Source organism: Lissotriton helveticus, chromosome 7, assembly GCF_964261635.1.
Source record: "Lissotriton helveticus chromosome 7, aLisHel1.1, whole genome shotgun sequence".
In the NCBI taxonomy this organism is placed as follows: domain Eukaryota; kingdom Metazoa; phylum Chordata; class Amphibia; order Caudata; family Salamandridae; genus Lissotriton; species Lissotriton helveticus.
The window spans coordinates 1776943615-1776966556 of record NC_136068.1 but is presented as its reverse complement, the minus strand read 5'-3'; the positions used below and the strand labels follow the sequence as shown (position 1 = coordinate 1776966556).

The window sequence follows — 22942 nt, the reverse complement described above, 5'->3', positions numbered from 1 at the left end:
TGTGTCCAAGGCAAGAAGTTGAGACTCGGTGACATGGTACACACCACATTTAAAGCAGCTAAGACAAGATGCAAGAATCAGGAAATATTATGTCAGGTAGATTACTCTGCATTGGCCAGATTGGAGTCAAAAATACTTTGAAAAAAAAACGTATTAAATTAGCTATGGCTGAACTTTATTCTGATAGGATCCTTGCAGCTGAAAATGCACCAAGGGAACATTTGTAGATAGTTCCCTCCTTACCCTTTCTGAATTCAAAGTGTGGGTTAACCATAGTGGAAAACTCTCGAGGCTGGCATCGAATCTCTCTAACTAGTTTGAGGATAAAATCACTGGCGATGGTGCAGTGCAGAGACCGTTTATAAATATATCTGCAACCGGGGACAGACTGCTCTGTACAGACCTGCGAGGCAAGATCCTTATTGTAATCCGGTATGGCAGGGGCATCTAAGCTTAACAGGAAGGTTGTTAGAACCACTTAAGCTGGTATAACTCGTTTCTATTGCTAGGTCTATTTCAGTATCATCCCCTTTGGACCTGCTACCACCCAGGGATTGGAAAACCGCTATTGCAGAATTGGCACTACCACTGGTAAAGGTTTTAAACAGCACCTTGAAGAAGGCATATGTACCCTTAGCGTTGAAAAAGGCTCGGATATTTCCTTTGCTAAAACAAAACCAATGTGAATCCAACTATCCTATCCAATTTCAGGTCCTTATCATTACCTCCCTTTGCTGTAACAAAATTGGATTTCGGACACCATCCAGTCTGGATTTCCACCATCACAAAGCACGAAAACTGCTCTACTGTTGGTGTTAGATGATATGTGACTGTCCACCACACTTGTGCTTTTCCATCCATCGCATTTGACACAGGATCACACTCCATTCTGCAATCTAGAGGGTAAGACATTGAAATCAGCAGATCTGTATATCTATGATATAAGTACTGTTTAAAGGAAAGGTCCCAAGCAGTTTTTCGGCTGCCTTGTAAGTCTTGTAAGTCCGAATTTAAGGCACTAAAACAAGGAATGCCGCAAGGGACGGCCTTAAATTCAACTTTTACATTTTTATTCTCGTCCTTTAGCACAGCAGATGATACCAAACTCATTATTACCTTGGAACAATCGGCTCAAGAAGGCGGTTCTCCTTTTGAGCTATTCAATTAATGTATTACTACCATTTCAACTTGGCTTCAATGAAACTCCTGAAGTTCAATTCAGACAAAATGGCTGTCATCTGGATAAACCATTCTTAATCGATTGACCATCTTACTGGTGGGAACCCCCTTGTCCAGCAAAGGCAGTGACAATGTTAAGCTTCCATGTAGATACCTGGAAAAATAGGCCAATTATCTGACTCCCACTTGGTTCTTTTTCCTTACAGTAATGAGGATGATTTGACCACTCCTATCAGAATTTCCCATGGGTTGGTGATTCAGATGACCATTAATCTCACTATTTCTGGGCCTTATCATCAGGACTCATGAAAAAACTTCAAAGGGTCCAAAGTGCTGTCTCCTGACCTGCAATGTAACTCCTGCACTTCTCCTCAGCATCTTCTGCACTAGACAGCTTGCTCTGGATTTGAGTTAAAAGAAATAATCCTATTCAAATCCTTATGTCTTGTGTGTAGAGCTACACATGACTCAGGCCCTTTCTATTTGAGAAAAAAAGCACTACCAATGTCCCTAGTCATCTCCCCTTTCTAAAGATGCATTTCTGCTAATCATAGTATGATTTCAGAGTGCTCAGTCTGGAGGAAAGCGGTACAAAAGGGGGTGGTGATGGACAGAGCATCTGAACCAATCAAACACTCACACCCAGTCAACAGATCTGGGTTTAATCCATCACGGTTCTTTAGCCCACTTTGCCACCCCAGTTCAGACATGGCCATAGGCAAATCAGTCTGACCCTGTGCCTCTAGGAAACAGTCCAGCTCGAACTGCCAAGCCATGCCTTCCCTGGACCGGAATCAAGCTTCCTAGGACCGGTTTCTGGCATTACAGCCGTCTTCAGCCAGGCTTGCTTGAATCCAGTGGCAAAGTGAGCAAGGGACTCACGTCTGAGCATACCCTGCCACACTTATGGTGAACAAAGCGGTAAAAAAAGGGGGTGGTGATGGATGGAGCATCTGAACCAATCAAACACTCACACCCCGTCAACAGATCTGGGTTTAATCCATCACCGTTGTTTAGCCCACTCTGCCACTCAAGTTCAGATATGGCCATATGCAAATCAGTCTGACCCTGTGCCTCATGGGAACAGTCCAGCCCGAAATGCCAAGCCAAGCCATGCCTTCCCTGGACTGGAATCAAGCTTCCTAGGACCGGTTTCTGGCATTTCAGCCGTCTTCAGCCAGGCTTGCTTGAATCCAGTGGCAAAGTGAGCATGGGATTCACGTCTGAGCATACCCTGCCAACTTATGACGAACAAAGCGGTACAAAAGGGGGTGGTGATGGACCGAGCATCTGAACCAACCAAACACTCACACCCAGTCAACAGATTTGGGTTTAATCCATCATGGTTCTTTAGCCCACTCTGCCACCCCAGTTCAGACATGGCCGTTTACAAATCAGTCTGACCCTGTGCCTCACGGGAACAGTCCAGCCCGAACTGCCAAGCCATGCCTTCCCTGGACCGGAATCAAGCTTCCTAGGACCGGTTTCTGGCATTTCAGTCATCTACTCTTGGGTCCAGCAGCGCTATATAAAACCTCATAAATAAAGTCAGCAAGGGACTCACGTCTGAGCATACCCTGCCAACTTATGGCGAACAAAGCGGTAAAAAAGGGGGTGGTGATGGAGGGAGCATCTGAACCAATCAAACACTCACACCCAGTCAACAGATCTGGGTTTAATCCATCACCGTTCTTTAGTCCACTAGGCCACCCCAGAAACCGGTCCTAGGAAGCTTGTTTCCGGTCCAGGGAAGGCATGGCTTGGCAGTTCGGACTGGACTGTTCCCATGAGGCACAGGGTCAGACTGATTTGCATATGGCCATGTCTGAACTGGAGTGGCAGAGTGGGCTAAACAACGGTGATGGATTAAACCCAGATCTGTTGACTGGCTGTGAGTGTTTGATTGGTTCAGATGCTCCGTCCATCACCACCCCCTTTTGTACCGCTTTGTTCGCCATAAGATGGCATGGTATGCTCAGACGTGAGTCCCTTGCTCACTGGATTCAAGCAAGCCTGGCTGAAGACTGCTGAAATGCCAGAAACCGGTCCTAGGAAGCTTGTTTCCGGTCCAGGGAAGGCATGGCTTGGCAGTTTGGGCTGGACTGTTCCCATGAGGCACAGGGTCAGACTGATTTGCATAGGCCAAGTCTGAACTGGGGTGGCAGAGTGGGCTAAACAACGGTGATGGATTAAACTCAGATCTGTTGACTGGGTGTGAGTGTTTGATTGGTTCAGTTGCTCCATCCATCACCACCCCCTTTTGACTCACTCTTCTCTCCCGAGCCGAGTAGTCGCTCCCCAGTGTCCTGACGACACGTGGTATCGTTGTGCAGCGCCTCGCTGTATTTACTTGCATTTTGCATTGCTTGGCGCATTTGTGCTCTGCTGAGATTGATTATTGCCGCTTTTGCTCTGTTTAACATTGTCATTGCTACTGTAACTTTGTTTGTGCCTGCGCGTTATCCCCCAGCGCTCCGCTGCCATTTTGATTGTTATTGTGGTCAGAGGAAACCCGCCCCGCCTCCCAGCTGAGCAGCCCTCCCACTGACTACTTCCAGCGCTCCACTCCCCCCTAACGCTGTGACTCACTCTTCTCTCCCGAGCCGAGTAGTCGCTCCCCAGTGTCCTGACGACACGTGGTATCGTTGTGCAGCGCCTCGCTGTATTTACTTGCATTTTGCATTGCTTGGCGCATTTGTGCTCTGCTGAGATTGATTATTGCCGCTTTTGCTCTGTTTAACATTGTCATTGCTACTGTAACTTTGTTTGTGCCTGCGCGTTATCCCCCAGCGCTCCGCTGCTATTTTGATTGTTATTGTGGTCAGAGGAAACCCGCCCCGCCTCCCAGCTGAGCAGCCCTCGCCCCTCCCCCTCCACCATCCATATATGACAGTAGTTCCCGCGCGCAGCGATCACGCGCAGCGACCGTGCCCAACCCGCGCCGAAGGTGCGCCAAAGGTAAGCCCGTCTACGCCCGTCCGCGCCTGGACCGCGCCCAGCGCCATACCCCCTAGCCCCCGTCTCTCCCTGCCCCCCCGCATTACCTACGATGCCGCCACCCTCCTAACCCTTAACCCCGGTCGCGCCCCCAACTGCGTCCTAGCCGCTCCTGGACACACCCATGGACCTTTCTCTTGCTACTCCTGCAAATTCATCGGCACCGACAACATCCCCGCCACGACCACAACGCAGATTCCTGACCCCAACCACCTACAATACATCTTGCTCAACACCCGTTCGGTCCACAGGCACGCCATTGACCTATGGAACCTACTAGACACCATCTCTCCAGACGTCGCCTTCCTAACAGAAACATGGATGAACGCTTCCTCCGCCCCAGACATCACCATCGCCATCCCGGAAGGCTATAAGATCACTCGCAAGGACCGTTCCGGCCACACAGGAGGAGGCATCGCTATCGTCCATAAGAAATCCATCCGCATCTCAACCAGCTCTGACGTCAATCTCGCCAACTCTGAACACCTTCACTTCCAGATCCACATCGACCCCAAGACCACACTCAGAGGCACCCTCCTCTACAGACCACCAGGACCCCGCGCAAAATTCAGTGAAGACATCACGGACTTCATCACCCCACACGCGCTCCCCTCCAAAGACTACATCCTTCTGGGAGACCTCAACTTTCACCTTGAAAAGATCAACGACCGCAACACCGCCACCCTCTTAGACAACCTCGGACTTAAACAACTAGTCACTTCCCCCACCCACATCGCAGGTCACACACTCGACCCCATCTTCACCTCCAGCAATCATGTCTCCTTCAGCCACACTACGGATCTCCTCTGGACTGACCACAGCTGCGTTCACTTCACCTACAACAAACCAAAACCCACCATCCACCTCCAACCTACCCTGCAAAGAAACTGGAACAAAATCACCACGGGCCAGATCTCCGCATCGCTCCTTCTAAACACCCCAGCCCACTCTTCTAACGCAAACGAAGCCGCCGCCAACCTCACCCTCTGGTTATCCAACACCGCCGACACCTTAGCACCACTGAAAAAACGTCAAAGCAAACCTGGCAGCAAAAAGGCCTCATGGTTCAACGATGATCTTAAGAAGTCCAAGAAACTCTGCCGCTCCCTTGAAAAGACCTGGAAAAAAGACCCAACCACTAGCACCAAGGACGCCTTCAAAAACGCCACCCGCACTCACCACCAACTAATCCGAAAGGCCAAGAAAACAGCATTTAAGGATCGACTTGACAACAACGCCCACAACAGCAAGGAACTTTTCAACATCGTCAAGGAATTTTCCAATCCCTCGGCCATCTCCAACGACATCACCCCCTCTCAAGCCCTCTGCGACTCCCTAGCCTCATTCTTCCACAACAAGATTGCAGACATCCACAACAGCTTTGACAACCAACCCGGAAACCAACCCACCCTACCATTTGCTGAACACTCTCCCCCCGTGAACACCCTTAACGACTGGAACCCAATCTCCACTGAGGACACAATCCGCCTGATGAATTCCATCCACTCAGGATCCCCCACAGACCCATGTCCTCACCACATCTTCAACAAAGCAGACTCCGTCATAGCACCGCACCTCCGAGACGTCATCAACTGCTCCTTCAACTCCGCCACCTTCCCGGAAGACTGGAAACACGCTGAACTCACCGCCCTTCTGAAAAAACCCACAGCGGACCCCACCGAACTAAAAAATTACCGCCCCATCTCGCTTCTTCCATTCCCGGCCAAAGTCATCGAGAAAGCTGTCAACAACCAGCTCGCCGCCTTCCTCGAAGCCAACAAATCCCTCGACTCCTCACAATCTGGCTTCCGAGCAAAACACAGCACTGAGACCGCCCTCATCGCAGCAACAGACGACATCCGAACTCTACTGGATAATGGAGACACAGTCGCCCTCATCCTCCTCGACCTCTCTGCAGCATTCGACACAGTCTGCCACAGCACCCTTTTACAACGCCTCAATAACATCGGAATCCAAGGAAAAGCACTTGAATGGATCACCTCGTTCCTCACTGGAAGAACCCAGAGAGTCCGCCTCCCACCATTCAAGTCCGAGGCCACCGAAGTCATCTGTGGCATACCACAAGGATCCTCACTCAGCCCGACCCTCTTCAACGTATACATGAGCCCCCTCGCGACCATCGCACGCCAACACAACCTCAACATCATCTCTTACGCGGATGACACTCAACTAATCCTCTCTCTCACCAATGACCCCAACACCGCCAAAACTAACCTACACGAAGGAATGAAAGAAGTTGCCGAATGGATGAAACAAAGCCGTCTGAAACTGAACTCAGACAAAACAGAAGTCCTCATCTTAGGTACATCCCCCTCTGCATGGGACGACTCCTGGTGGCCGGAAGCCTTCGGAAAAGCACCCATCCCGACAGACCACGCACGGAACCTAGGCGTCATCCTGGATTCCTCACTTTCAATGAACAGACAGGTCAACGCCGTCTCTTCATCCTGCTTCAACATTCTCCGCATGCTCAGAAAAACATTTCGCTGGATCCCCACCGAAACAAGGAAAACAGTCACCCACGCTCTGGTCACGAGCCGACTGGACTACGGAAACACCCTCTACGCAGGCACCACCGCTAAACTCCAGAAGAAACTCCAACGAATCCAAAACGCCTCAGCCAGGATCATATTAGACATCCCACGCTACGAACACATCTCTGGTCACCTTAAAGACCTCCACTGGCTACCCGTCAATAAGAGGATTACTTTTCGACTGCTAACCCACGCACACAAATCACTATACGACATCGGACCAGAATGCCTCAACTCACGACTATCCTTCTACACCCCCTCCCGCCAACTACGTTCTTCCAGCCAAGCCCTCGCCACTGTACCTCGCATCAACAAGACCACCATGGGAGGCAAATCCTTCTCATACCTGGCTGCTAAAACATGGAACTCACTCCCCGCTTACCTTCGCCTTACCCAGAACCACCTAGCATTCAGAAAGCAACTTAAAACGTGGATATTTGACAAGTAACCCTCCTCCCCTTCTAAGCGCCTTGAAACCCTCTGGGTATGTAGAGCGCTATATAAATTCTTTGACTTGACTTGACTTGACTACCAGTCTGGAGGAAAGGCCTTTTCAGTGGCAGCAGACAAATTCTTGAACTCACTCCCTCTCAGTCTACCAGTGGGTGCTGAAAGTAGGTGTGATGGTGGTGCTTCAGTTGCCCCAAAATAACCATCATCATCATAATCTTTATTTCGGTTGTAAAACCATCAAAAATACACACATATTCTTCTTTAGCCGTGTAGCCCATGATACCGCAAACACAAGTAAAAGTAGATATTTAATACACCAGGTTCAAATGGTCAAGTATCACGTAATGAGAATTGTAAACACCAAGGAAATCGCTAAGATGCAACATTTCTATGTGTGTACTCAATTAAAAATCAAGTAAAAAGGATAAAACAGGAATAAAATGCGAGTGCAATAATGAAGAACAATATCCACAATTTAAAAAGATTGTGATCAAACTTTGAGAAGGAAGTTGAAAACAGGATCCTGGGGATTAAAGCACCCTCGAATCGTAAGATTTTTACTACAGCTGGTCCCTGCACAAGGAAAAGTGGAAAGGAGCCTTCGCCTAATGGCCCGGAACCGGCAAAGAAATGTTGCCATGGCACATACAAAGGATGGTCTTGTATCCGATCTTAAGGTCCGTACTGCGTCAAGATGGCTATGGGTCCACAACTGTCTGCATAGTGGGACCAACCAATTCCTTCTTGGACTGTCATAGGCTGGAAATGCAAAGAAAACATGGCCCACTGTTTAATTTGGGTTCGGACAGGATGGGCATCCCTTGGGCTGGCTGGTGTTGTTTAGCCAAAGGTTGGTAAAGGCATTGATGGGTAAGCAGCCAAACCTAAACTGGGTATTTAATTTCCTGTCCCCAGGCACTTTGATGATGTCAAGATATTTCTGTAGGTATTTCGAGGACTTTATGTCCAAAAAAACATTGGGTAAACAACCATGTCGTATCCCCAAATAGGTGGTCTGTTCTACCCATAGCCAATATTGACCCTTTAGCTGGTTCTTGGAGTACCGCGGTGGAGAGCTAGCAGGCTCATTAGGGAGGCCAATTTCTGCCCGAACAGTGTTAACATATTTTATCCACCCAATTTTTTTGTTCCTGCCTAAGGCGGACACTTCGTTAAAAGCAGCAACATAAGGGGCCAGGTCGGGGGTAGTGACCAACCTATACCAAAAAAGCAAGGGGCAGACTTACTTGATCATGTATAGACAGTGGCGGCTGGTGACATTTGAAAGCAGTGGGCGTAAAAGTTGGGCACGACTTAAGCCGCAAACGAAGCGAGCAAAAGTGGAAAAAGATGAGCAAATGATGCATTTTAAAGCAAATGCTTAAAGCCAGGCTTATAAAGCAGTGGGAACGTTTAGTTTGGAAATGGTATGCACCTACCCAGAATCTCAACTCTGCCCAACCCCATTAACAGATTCAAAGTAAACACCTTCAGCCATCATAAACATGTTTACAACTATTTCCCTGAAGGCCTGCATCATCATTAGCAAACAATCACCCTCTACAATAGTCATCTACTGACAATTATAATTGACACACTTAGACTCATTTGCACTAAACCACTAACACCGCCTCTTACAGAGGGCCACTTTCACTATTGCCCACGCCACGCTATGCTTTCTCCTGACACCATGACCTCCCCACTGCCACTTTCACTCAACTCATATATTGCCACTCAGCCCACTAATTCTCCAAAGCCTCCCAAGTTATCACTTTTATAGAGTCACCCACTTACCTAAACCTAACCACACTACTACCAATCACTCACTGACGAAGAACAAATTTGATTGCGACATTCATATTTTGTATGCTTTGTACCCAGACATGATGCTGACATAACATGCTGACATAACAAAACACTGTAATGTTCTGACTAGCAGTCACTATTTTTAATCTAAATGTGATAACTACCTTTCACTCAGAAACTGTCCTAGCTAAAGTAACGATGGGTTTAGAAGGTAGTTTAATCAAGAAGGGATGCTGAGAACTGAACCAGAAAGACAATCATTGAAAGGTGCCTGTTCAAATCTCAACCAATCATCGTCAATATTCTTGGGTACAGAACATAACTATGGCAGTGAGACAGCAGTGCGTGGGATATTACAGAACGACAAAGCAGTTATTGGCCACTGCTATGCAGGTACATTGCCGTTAATAATACTGTAAATGTTTAATGAATTGATTTCTGTCCTGCCAGATCCCAGACAGAGTGACTGACACTACTTATTCAGGACAACATGACACGTATCGCAGTGAAAATCAACCGCACAAGCACAAAACTTAGCTGTAGGCGAAGCACCGATTCTTCGAGAAGCTGGAGACACGTCCCTGGAGGAAAGCAACTCAGAGCCCAAATTCATCTTTAAACTTGAATAACGCTTGGCCCTCATTTCCTGTATTTTAAATATGGAGCCAATCCGTGCAACTTCCTCACTCGTATTCCACATCATGTTTTATTGTAAGAGCAGCAGTCATGTTAAAATAGGCTTCCTCCTAGCAATACCACCATGACTTTGATATTTCCCACAGAATCATTTAAGCTTTTAAACCCCGCTCACAAAAGATTTCAAAGCCTCGCAGGAGCGAGTAAACATCTAAAAAAAAACAGATAAAATGGACAGGGCTCAAAGCATGAAATTAGTTTCATTCAAAACTCAGGCCATCAAACCGAGAAATAGGCGATTACCCATGACGGCAGCAATGCGGTCTTTCAGTAGATTGCTGTACTGAATAGTCAGTTGATAAAGTAATCATGAAAATTATTCCTAACAAGTCACACAAAGAGCGGTTCCTTTTAAAACACTGAAAAGTATGTAATGTTGAATTGGAACTAAGTAAAACTTACCTTCCCGCCTTTAAGTTCCGAGACTCCAGACTCCCGCTATCCTGCGTTACTTTCGAATTCCCAGGGTGCTGCTCGTCAACAGGAAGGCTGCAGGCAGCCTCCCTCCCCTCCACCGCGGCTTCTTTGATTGGTCCGGCCGCTGCCCCACCCGCGGCATTTTCTCTCTGTATGCTGCAGCATACTGAGAGAACAGGAAGAGTAGGCGGTGTTTCTCGAGGGCAGGGGGGAGTGGCTTGCCCACTGTTGTTAATACTGAGGCTGCCCAAACAGACAGTATTAACAACAGTGGGCAAGCCACTCCCCCCTGCCCTCGAGTAACACCGCCCACTCTCAACCAGGAACTTCTGCTTTCTCGCCGTGCGAGAAGGCAGAAACAAATGGTAGTTATTATGGTAATAACTACTATTTGTTTCTGCCTTCTCGCACGGCGAGAAGCAGTGGGGCGGCGCCCAAACGCCCCCATAGAGGAGCCACCACCATGTATAGATCAAACTCCCAGGTCCAGTTTCAAAGGAAGGAGGGGGGTGCTTTGGGCAGGGCTACAAGACACCTAAGAAACTGGTTTTCAAATGTTGTTAATTTCCTTGCGTCCACCAGACCCCACAGTTCTGCCCCATAGAGTACACTACTCACAACCTTTGAGCTATAGAGTTTAAGAGCTGGGGCTACGGGCATCGTATATGATAAGCAAATCTCGCGCTGCAATGCCCCTGCTAGCTGAGAAAATTTCAAGGATGCCTTGTTCAACTGATAATTGCAGGTCATGCTATCAGAGACCACTATGCCCAAATATTCAAAGGAGCTAACCCTTTCCAAAGGAACATTATCTAGGACCAGGTTCCAATTAAAGGATTATCATCAACTTGGTTTTGAGGCCCCTCGCATCACAGAAAGCCTTAAATTTATCCTGGAGCTTCTGGAGACGCATAGGAGTTTTAGATACCAAAATGGTATCATCAGCAAACAGCAAAGTAGCTATCTTCTGGCTCGCCAATGAAGGGGCATCAGCTGGATGCAACCTGACCAAAGGTTCTAAAATTTCGAGGGGAATTTCCATATTCATGAAGGTTTGCCAGAGTTAGTCTCTGGGGACAAGGTCAAAGGCGGCTTTGAGGTCTATAAAGGCAAGATATATATAAAGCTGTCTTTGCCCAACACAACCACCTTCCAATATAGCAAGAGAAGGCAAACAGACCCAAAATAACCATGATGGAATTCGGAAAGTGAATGAGCAATAAAATTGCCTTTAAATTTTGTTTTGATCTGGTCACATTTGCTGTCACCAAAATCAAGGGGAGGAGGAAGATCTCCGTCCCCCCCTGGTTTTTAGTCTGACAGACCTCCAGAGGCAATGCTGTAAGCAACAACACAAGTGGAGTTTGTCCAGAAGAAAAGGACAAACACAAAAGGCAATTCTAAAATATAAGTATGACATTACAGAGGAAAAATCTGCATATTTCTCTCAAAATTAGATCTTCAATTAATGTACAGAAGGTACTGTTTAAGGAGGTTTGAGATCTTACAACACTGCTAGCTCAACAAGAGCTAGAAAATTCTTTAGATTTTACCACTATAATGGCCTTTTTTTAAGGAAAAGGTTTTGAAGATTCTGTCTGAATCATCAGGTTGGTCTGGTGCCCACATCTTCGGAAGCTGGCATCTTAGGATGGTCCTCTACTACAGACGAATTGAGCCTCCAGCAAAAATCTAAACAATTTTAGGACAAATTACTTCAGGTTCCCCTGATGATCCCTGTTCGACCATGGTGATGCAACCAGATCTAATTGCCACTTTTTGGAGAAGGTTTTGTAATCTGGAGTGTATCCCCAGTTCTGGAAAGAAGCAATTGTTAAATCTCTAAGAAAAGAAACCGAATGGGGACACAGGAGATTCGTAAAATCTTTGTCCTATCTCCCTGTTACCCATACCTGCTAAAATCCTCGCGAGTCATGTAAATCAAGGACCAGCTACAGTTTTTTAAAGACGCAGAGCTCTTAGATTCCTCACAGAATGGTTTTAGTAGGAACCATAGCACAGAATCTGCACTGATTTCAGCAGTGGACTCTACACGCCGCCAAGTAGATCAAGGAGGTAAGGTTATTCTAGTCTTGTCAGATTTATCCTCAGCCTATGACACCATCTCTCTCAGTGGATTGGTGCAAAGACTGTGCCACGGTGGATTGAGGGGTTCTGCCCTCCATCTTCTTGAATCCTTCATGACAAATAAGACCCAAAAAGTGAGCTGTGGTGACTTCAGAGCGAAGGCTTTTCAGCTCCCTTCTGGGATCCCACAGGGGTGCTCCCTTAACCCCCATTGTTTAACCTCTTTATAGCCACTTTGGCTAAACTTGTCCATTCTTTCAGATTTCAGGTACTGTCCTACGCAGATCATTGCCTCTTTATCAGGTGAATAGGAAGGCATATCGGATTCATTCAGGTTGTGCATGGGGCAAGTCAGCACCTGGTTGCCAGATAATTGGCTCAAGTTGAATGCCGATGAGAACTCGGTCTGGTCTAATCGCTGGCTGCCAGAGACCTGTGGCTCTCTACCAATTCCTAGAATCTCTGCTAAAAACCTGGGTGTGCTTTTTGATAACACTGACATTCGAACCCCAGCTCAATATGATGGTGAACTCTACAAGCCCCATGCCCCAAGTGGGGCATGGGGCTTGTAAATTTGCCCCTATGTTTTTATCAGGCTCAGTTGCACGATCACAGATTTTACAATTGTGGAAATCGACAAAGTGCTCCTTAATTCTTCAATAGCAAACTAAGATGTGTAGAGTAAGACAACTTGAATATTCATGTGCTACAAGGAATAATCACTGAGGAGATTCCAACAGCCGTGGTGCCTTTTTACCATTGAATGAGGTTATGGGAGGTTGTCGTCTAAAGGGGATTGGTACGCGCAGTGGCACTTTAGGATGTTTGTTTGCACAAGTCGATCATTATTACACTTTATTTGCATGCTTGGCTGCACATGGCCAGAGTGTTTTGCTGCCCATCATTGGTTGGGGAGACAATAGGCATGATAAACTGTGGACGAATAGGTATAATAAAGACTTTATTTGTTTGTGTTTCTACACTAAGTATGTTTGCCTTCTTTTTTGGGTGTAAGTAAGAGGAGTATTTGTTGGTTTAGCAGCAGTAATGCTTATATCGATACTATTGTACTTTCTCTACTTGTATGGTGGTATTTGAAATGTTTTTTTTTCTCTTTTCAACATTATCGGAGTGAAGAACCGATTTGCCTGAGAGGAGCACCTGTATGCTGGTGACTATAGGGCCTCATTTATGAGGCCTTGGGTCAGATTTGCGCTTCCGATGCGTCACTTTTTGTGACGCATCGGCGGTGTAAAACATGCCCCCTGTTGCGCACTATTTACAAAGGGACGCATTTAAGCAGATGCGTCACTTTGTAAACCCCTTCGCTACATTATACCTGCGTCAGGTATAATGTACGCAGAGGGGGGAGTTCCTCCGCAAAAAAGCCTCATAGAAGTGACGCAGTGAAATCTGTGAGATTTCACTGCGTCACTTCTAGTGCACCGGTGCGTCAAAATCTTGCGCCTGCCTCACAGCAGGAGTAAGACTGACGCAGGCCCTTCCACATGGGGCTTGCCCCATGTGAAAGGGCGCATTGCTGGAGTTGCGTCACTTTTGTGACGCACTCCAGCAATGCCTCACTTTTGCGCTTACAGATACGTCAGAAATACTGTCGTATCTGTAACTCCTTGCGACATGATGCGTCATACATTAAATATGACGCATCAGGTATGTCGCAAGGGGTGCACACTGAGCAGGGACGCATCGCTGCTTTCACGCAGCGATGCGTAATTTCTCCTAAATCAGGCCCTATAGTATTTTAATTTTTTGTGGTTCTTGTTTGTACTGTCTAGAAATGCTTTGTCCCCCAAGCTTTACTTATGATCATATTTGTAACATCTATGTCTCTGGCATGGGATTAGAGCGACCTGAGGTAGATAAGGGTAAATGTGCCTTAAGTCTGCCTTGATCTATTTTTCAAATATGCAAAATTTAAAGAACCTTGGGGCAGATTAGCAAGAACCTTATTAAAATTATCGCCGTTTTAGCAGCAGGAAACTGACGCTAAAACAGTGATAATGTTCTTGCTAATATGCGTTATAGAATTCCAATAGAAGCCCAGGTTAGATGTGCAGGACATCATTTCCTGCCGCTAAAACAGCGTTAATTTTAACGAGGTTCATGCTTATATGCCCCATTAAAAGATACCTGGTGTAGGCTACCAACGCCATGTTTTAGAGTGACATTTTAGTTCTTGTAATAAATATTTTTTTTAAATGGAGAATGTGTGGGGATTCTTCTAACAAACTAGAAGCAGTGGCTAGTTCTGTCGGACCTTTGAGTTGGAGTGAAATTCTCTCTAACTGAGCTAGATCTCCGGTGTTGAGAAGCCATGATGTGATTCCTTAACTCTATTTTCTTCACCGACATAATTCCTATTAAGAGCCACGGTTAATGACCTTGTCACAAATGTTATCTTGTATTATAAACTTATTGGGATTGGGGGAGGTATGGTGCAGCGGCCAGAAAGGCTCCCTCCAGATCGCGTGCTCGCCGTTTGATTCCCGGCGTGGACAGCTCAGCTCTACATCATGTGACTCTGGGCAATAGCTCACGTAATCTTCCAGACAGCCCCCAGCGCCTTCAAACCCTTAATGGGCGAGATGTTCGCGCTTTACAAATAGGAAACTTTATATTATTATTGTATTTGTTTTTCAACCTACAGGGACACTGTTGTGAAATGTACCTTATATTTATCTTTTCAAAGAGAATATGTAGGAATTTAAACAGAATTACCATGTTGGACGGACAGAGTCTTGTTCACGAAGGCTTCAGTCACCAACGTGTTACAGAGGTCTTCAGAGCAGGCGTGAACTTTCCGTTTACTGTACGAGTACTCGGAGCTGATGTCTGCGTTGTCCTGATTCTGGTGGACGCCAATGTCACACCCCTTTATTGCTGCTGACACTTTTTGTTTATCTGATATAGAGAGAAATGGGGAGAAAAAACAAACCTAAAGAGGCTGACATATTTATTAGCGAATAAGAAGATCAGATAGACATTTTTTTAAATGCAAAAATCAATGAGTAGGTGGTGGGATACGCTTTTACATACTGACAATAACACAGAAAGTAACATTACATAAGTGTTAAGGGTAAAAGACCCATAAAAGTGATTTTTGCACACACACACACACACGCATGTGCGAGCACACACGCACACAGGCACGCACCCACCTACCTACCTACACACGCACGCGCGCACGTGCACACACACACACACGCACGCATGTGCGATCACACACAGGCACGCACCCACATACACACGCACACACACGCGCGCGCATGTTCAGGCACACACATGCACACAAACACACGCGCGCGCACACACCCACACCCCAATGAAAGACCTCACAGTGAAACTAGGAACTCGTTCTTTCTTGAAAGGTTGGTGTAAATTAGTATATCGAAGATGCCAGCTACTCTAGAGGCAAGAGCACAAATTAAGAGAGGTCTGTTAGACGGAACCCGTGAGCGGACACACCGCCTTGACTAGCAGAACCTTTGCATGATTGAATCGCAGGGCGGTGTTTTGAGTTTCTCCCCTCTTCCTTGTCTCTCATTCCGTTCCATCGAGCGGAGTTATATCGGAAATGATTTTCCCTTGTGAGACTTCTTAATTAAGTCCATATATGAACATTGAGACATAAATTTGGAACTGTGGCACACCATTGAGGGGTTGCCCAATTCATTGCTGGGGGCGTGTTTCTTTTCCCTGCAACCTAGGTCCCCGTCCTTCCTACCCCATCCTGAAGAAGACCCATAGCTGAGGTGTTAATCCTCCCTCAACTACGCCAGGGTAGAAACATCAACGTTCTCCCCCCATTCTGGGGCCTGCACTCTCGCTTCCCCCTCTTTGATGCAGTGGCCCTGTGACAGACAGCTGCAACACTTGATGATAAAAACTGTTGTGGGCAGGCCTCTTATTTTATTCCGCTAAGAGAATTGGACCTTAGCTGAATTTACGTCATTGGATTTTCTTTCTTGAAACTTTTCTGAATTCCTTTCCCTCTTCACGTGAGCACTTACACTTTCTTCTGCATCTAGCAGTATCCCCCAGCTCTCATTGTTTCTATTTTTATATAATGTAAATACATTGCTAATTGATTTGCCTAAGACTAGTTTGTGTCTTTAAAATCATTTGGGGTACTATAAGAAATGTACGTGCATCTGGTTGTTTGTTGTTTTTTGTCTCCTCTTTCTCTGCAGGATTGAATCCTAAAAACAAAAAACATTGACTCATGTATTGTTTTTGATCAGGTTATGTCTAGGACCACTTTGTTTTTCTATACCAGCTACTCTAGAGGCAGCAAACCTAACAAGCATTGGCATAGCCAATAGGTCTCGCCTTTGGGACCTTATACGAGTTTAGCCATGCAACAGTTGATGTTGTTGCACCAAGGATATTGTACTGCATAGCTAAATACTTATAAGGTTCAACAGGCAAGACCTATTGGCTATGCCAATGCTTGTTTTTTAAGTGCCTATATTACATGCCATTAGTTAACACACTTATTAACCTTTTAACTGCCTCGCGAGAGAGAGAGAGAGAGAGAGAGAGTGCACAGTCCTAAAAACAAAAGGGCATCCATTTTCACTAATTACCAAAATTGCTGGGCTGTTCCTTAAGCTAGAGGAGTGTTCGTGTCCCTGTGGTGTGAAGGATGTTGTAGGGTCCCAAGGGATCCTACAGTTGGGCATCCATTATGTTGGATGTAATGCCCTCATATACCCTTTCAGATGTCATGCTTCATCATCTGGGCTTGCTCCTCGTTGGGTCGGCGGTGCAATACCCAACGGGCGGCACCTCAAAGAGGGGCTCTTTGGCGGAGATCTTTTATCCAACTGCCGTTTAGATGAAGTGCGGGTGTGGGGCCAGAAGTGCGTAGACGTGTGAGTGCGAGTTAAAATAAAGCTCGGGGTACCAAGAATGACTTTATTCTGAGGGTACCCTGCTCTAATTAAAATGAAAACTGTCCGGTACTCGCTGGAATATTATGCTTCCTGTTTACGAGTCACGGTTTAGTATGTGCTGTGGTCGGTCGACATGTTTCTCGCTCTAAAGCAAATGGTTAGCGATTCCTCCGGACCGATCAGTAAAAAGTATATCTATGGTGTTAACTGTCTACGTCAGTGTGGTTAATGTCCAATATTCAGACAAACATTCAAGTGTGTGTAGCTCACAGAAAAATAGGTGTTTCCTGCGTGTTATCTCTGTCGGACTGCATCTACCTGGATTGGGAGAAAAGGAGCAAATCACAACAGGTACAGATATAAACCAGAGGGGTGAAAAATGTGCATTCCTAGTGCCATGCTAGATCAAGTGCTGCTAGCATGTGAGTTCAACTAGCCCCTCGCCTCCGCTCCACTCCCATGGCCCACCATGCTCCCACCCACTCCAGACGGACCCCACTCACAGGCCCGTTGCCTAGGTTACCAGCCTGGTGCTAAAAAGAAGGTTCAACATACGGGTCACTTGGCCAGGGGCTGGGGACTCAAGTGCTTGGGATACTGACAGATCTGGTCCTAGCCCTGTGGAATATTTGATCACGGTGCACGTAGGTTCTCCGCCGCGGAATGTTGCTGGACAACTCTACAGGTTTGGAGATGCAACAAAAGAGGGCGCTGAAAAGTTTTAGCGTGCTGGAGATTGAATATAAAGCCCCTGTTTGGAGCGGTCTGTGTTCGTCTCGTGTATTCGTCTGGGCACGTCAAGCTCTGCTCTTGCACGCGGGGGTCTGGAGGGCTTTGGAGTCGCGGCATCTGCATGTTGAATGTCGTCGTTCGGGCGCGGAAGCGGGATTTGTGTAGAATAATCACCACATCAGTTCAGGTCGAGGAAGCCTCTCCTGCGCCAGGAATGAAAGGCGAACGGGAGGGTCTGTGTGATGTGGGATTCAAAGGCATCTGTCTTACAAAAGAATCCACAATATGTTGGACACCTTAGGGGCAATCTTTTGTTTCTCGAAGGTTCACTGTTGTTCCGAGCTGCTCTCGTTTGTCCCTCATTGAGATGCTTCCTCTGTCTCCTTCAACCAAATAAAAGCAGAAATCAAACTCCCCAGGTCCCCGGTGAACCACCTGATCTGTGAGTCCGACAAGAAAGCCTCATACTGCTTGAGTGCAATGCTAGACAGGAAAACATTAGGGCCGGCTGGCGGAAAGGAAGCACTGTTCTTGTAAAGAGATAAAGCAGCACTAGCTGTGGGAGGATATCTTCTTTTTCAAACAAGCATTGGCCGCGCGGCAGTAAAGCCGCGCGGCCGTGAAAGGAGATCTGCAATTAAAAAAAATCACACGCCTCGCGCAGCGGGAGGGGGCCTGCGAGATTCCCTCGTGGGAGCATGACCATATGGCACCACCATATGGCGTTGCGCGCTCCAGAGAGGAAATCGCCGAGATGTGCATGTGCTGCATTGCTTACAATGCAACACGGGCACGTTTTTGCCCACAAAGCTATGGCGATGGCTACAGGACTCTCCTATGCAAGGCATGCGCGTTTCGTGGGTCGAGACCTAAAAACTGAGAATCATATGACTCAAAGGCTTGGGGGTCTATTCATAACTGCACTTTGTATTATGTACTACAAAATGCTATTCACATGAACTCCTTGCCTTCCTGATCAAATTTCTTGAAAACAATTATGCTCAGGTTAGGTGGGGAAACCAGGGCCAGGTTACTGATAAATTTGTAACGGAAAGGGGAGTCAGATAAGGGTGCGTCCTGGCACCAACACTGTTTACGCTACACATAAACAGGGTCATTGAATATTACAGGGAAGTACATACAGATGCACCCAAACAAAATGGTATTCCAGTTCCCCTATTAATGTTTGCAGATGACACTCTCATAATCTCTAAAACGCAAGAAGGGCTTCAGAAAGCAATTGGCTGCTTTGAGATGTTCTGTTATGATCATGGCCTAATCATAAATGTGTCAAAAACAAAATGTATGGTAATGCACAGACACAAGAAAGTAAGGGGCACAGTTTATATGAATGGCAAGCTCTTAGAACAAACAGATAGTTTCAGTTATTTGGGTATTACATTGGGGTCTCGGTTGGAATGGAAGCCACACATGACTTATTTAACCACCAAACATGCACAGTTGGCTGGTGTCCTACTGAGAGAGTTAAAATCTCTGCCACACAACCAATAGCCCCAGCCCTTAAAATATGACACCAAAGTTAGGGCTTCAATGTTGTATGGGGCTGAATTGTGGGGGGGTTTCCGACGTCACAGCCCTGACTAATGCACAAAACAAATTCTTGCGATGCCTAACAAGGCTCCCGCAATCTACACCACTGGTACCTTTGTACATGGATCTGGGATGTCGGAAAATACAGGACATATCCAGCTTTAGACCTATCGCATATTGGAGGAGGCTATGGGTTACACCCGAACTTTCCCATTATGCCTTAGCTCTTCTGGAAACCAGAAATATGGATTTGGGGGGTAAAATACTATGGTTCAGACAGGTCAAGTCACTTTTCAAAGCTTTAGGAATGATGGAATTATGGGAAAACCCTTCAGAAAATATCTTCCCTTCCCAAAAGACCTTAAAAGAGTTGTACTGGGCGTACATAACCCAGAGGGAGTTTCAGAAATATACTGACCCATCACTCATTAGGGCCTTTTTGGAACAAAAACACATCACTGCTTATGAGCGATACTGGGACCTCATTACCATCCCAAATGATAGGAAACTTTTCCATCAATATAGGGTGGGAACCCTTCCTATCAATACATTTACCAGCAAATGGTCAGGTAATAAAGATCACCAACTGTGTCCATTTTGTGTAGCCCAATCTGAAAGTCTTGCTCATGTTTTGTTTATATGTCCAGCATATAAAGCCCCGCGCCATAAATGGATTAGACCAATCTGTATACAGAAAGGCATCCAAAGTGGTACTGCGGCATTAAGAATTGTCAAAACAGATTGCACTGATAGCATGGTAATCGCACTTGCGAAATTTCTAAAATGGATGTGGTCAATACGTAGAGATAAATTGAAATTACTGTAGTCTGCGCAATTTTAATCTGGCCCCAAAACTGAAAAAAGCATGATAAGCAAAAATGATATTACATTTTATGGATTTTATATTCACACAGTATTTTTTTTTTTTAATGGTTGTGTTGGAAGTCCTTGTACATAGTATCGATTGGATAGTTTAATTAGCGAATTTTCCCTGTAAACTGTGAATATTGGATGTAACAAGTATGAAATGTTGACTTTTATTGTTTTTGTGTTGTCTTTTATGACTAATTGTCGAAATAAAGACTTATTTGACTTTGACTTTGCTATTCACATACCCATGTGAAGATTACTATGGCTCTGACTCATGTTTTCTGTGTGGAGATCACCACCCTGTCTGCATAGATCTCCCCACATGCAAGTATACGTTTTAGTAGCATATGTGGGATGGACAGATGAGAGTTGCTGGAAACAGGGAATACCTATTACCAAATGGGATGGGTTAATGAAGGACTCGGGTGGGGTCTGTACGGTCAAAAACCCACCCACAAAAGTGTAAGTGCATTGTTATTCACAAACTGCCATTCTATAGATACTGCACCCAAAGAAATCCAACACAGTAGTAAATGTACTCCAATTTAGAGCTGGAGTAAGTCCTGCACTATCCATGGCCAACACCCTCCCATACGAAATAATGAAGGTAAGGACTAAAAATTAAAACCCAATGGCTACTAATGTTAAAACAAATAACATTATTTAAACTATTTAAATATAAAAATACATTGTATTTAATATTAAAAATTGTTTACAAATAAAATATGTTTTATATCATTTTAAAATATTCTATTAAACTTTTGCAAATTTAAAAATTAATGCAACAATCTCTATCAAAAATAATTACATTACTTTTTATTAATTTTATCTGTTACTTTAATAATTACTATATATTATTTTTCCTTCAAGTAACATTTATCAATCTAATTAAACTTCAGAAAAATCATTTTATTTTCATTTAAAATATTCAAAATAATTAAATTTTTATTTAAAATTAAGTTATTCATGCTCTAAATTATTTATATTGTTTTACATAAAAAATAAAGTATATTTAAAAATACATGAATTATTTAACATAAATATTTAATATAAAAAATTCTATTTATTTTTTAAGTTTAATATACCTTTATGATTTTTCCTATATTTCACCTTATCAAGTGCACAGAACATTGTATATGGTTGTAAAGTCACTACTAGTGGTAACTCAACAGTCATTATTGCATTACTACTGGCTGCATCCCCAATTTGAAGGGGTTGGTAATGTAAGTCTACACTTTTGAGTAGCTTTACGGTCATAAATGGAAAATAACAAAAAGTAGTAAAGTTACTCAAAAGTGTAAATTTACTCTGTGGTTTTTCCTTTGCGAATAGGCTCCTTGCAGTAGAAACCACAACGTTCATATATGCAAATTCTTCTGACCACCAAATGACAATTTATGACATTTTTTCAGACTGGATAATTTAACAATGCCTCTTTTGGTTCCATGATTAATTATTGGAATTAGACTAAACTAGACTGGCAAACCAGAACAATTGTGGTGTGGTTGTTTCCCCACATGTCATGATGTCATAAATTATGTCATAGAACATGTCTTGAATTATGTAATATCGGAGGTCATAAAGTGTGCTACCGGGGGTGCAGGTTATACTGAGCTCTGCTAACTATAACGGCAAGTTATAGTTAGGTCTACTAACTATAACAGGTGAATTTCTGGAGCTGTTTTTGAGGGGGATCAATAAATTCCGCTTCTCCGGCAGAGTTGGTGGAGTTTTGGCCACTCAAACGGACTTCGGAGCACATTCCGCCAACCGCAGCATGATGGAGTTTTTTCTCGCCATGGGTGAAATTCATGGAGTTCCGCTACGCCAAATTCAGCAAACTAAAATAAAAACCTCTGTGAACTCCGCCTATCCCCGTACGGAATTGTGCTCGGCCATCCGTTCCCGCTGATTGGTGCAAGTTGCGTGCTCTGCATTGCAACCTGAGGATGAACTGCACAAAGCGGTTGCCCAAACTTGTTGCCATTTTGTTTTTTCCTATTCTGTGCATGGTGCTGGACCTACTTTTCAATATTTACTGTTTCTTCGTCATTCTCACTTTATCCAACGTATCCTCCCCTGTTTTACTTTTATTTCCTTAGTGTGTGTATTTGTGTTGGTGTATTTATGTTTTTTGCCTCTTTATTTTTTATTTTTGGTGACTTTTTTATCCCTTTAGTAGTTTTTCCTAAAATTCCCTTAATTTCCTAATTTCTCTGTTTTTACTCTCTCTTCCTCTTCTCTTTTTCTTTTTCGTATTCCACTCAGCGCAATGGCAGATCGTGGGTGAGGTGGCACCAGTGCAGGGGGTGCAGCGAGCCATACACCATGTGGGCTCACTAGGAGGTGCAGCCTCCCACCACTTTTACGAGGAGGAGGTGGCTGCACTTGCTTTTTCTTGTGCAGCGCCACCTCCCCTCCATGCTGGCAGGAGACCGCAGTCCCAGGTGTGGGTATGGCATGCAGGACTATCAGCTGCTGTGGAGGGTGCCCTGTTGCATTTGCTGACATACTGGGGTTTGGCGCACCCAGCAAAAGCTGATACACAGCTGGGCCGATATCTGGACCGGGAGAGGGGCCAGCTTGACCTGCTGGGTGTCAAGGTCGTGGGGCTTGGTGAGTACTAGTAATTCATTATGACTCATTTTGTTGTGCCCTAACCTATAATGCTAATTATTTTTT

At 45.2% G+C, this 22942-nt stretch overlaps 1 protein-coding gene across 1 annotated transcript in view; it reads right to left on the bottom strand.

The window, feature by feature from the left end:
* The window catches only part of LOC144770766 (ly6/PLAUR domain-containing protein 3-like), a 181407-nt gene that overhangs the window by 110295 nt on the left and 48170 nt on the right, over nucleotides 1-22942 (bottom strand). The window contains exon 3 of the mRNA XM_078655515.1: nucleotides 14931-15113. Within this exon, the coding sequence (XP_078511641.1) occupies nucleotides 14931-15113 (183 nt within the window). The remainder of the gene's footprint in view (nucleotides 1-14930; nucleotides 15114-22942) is intronic.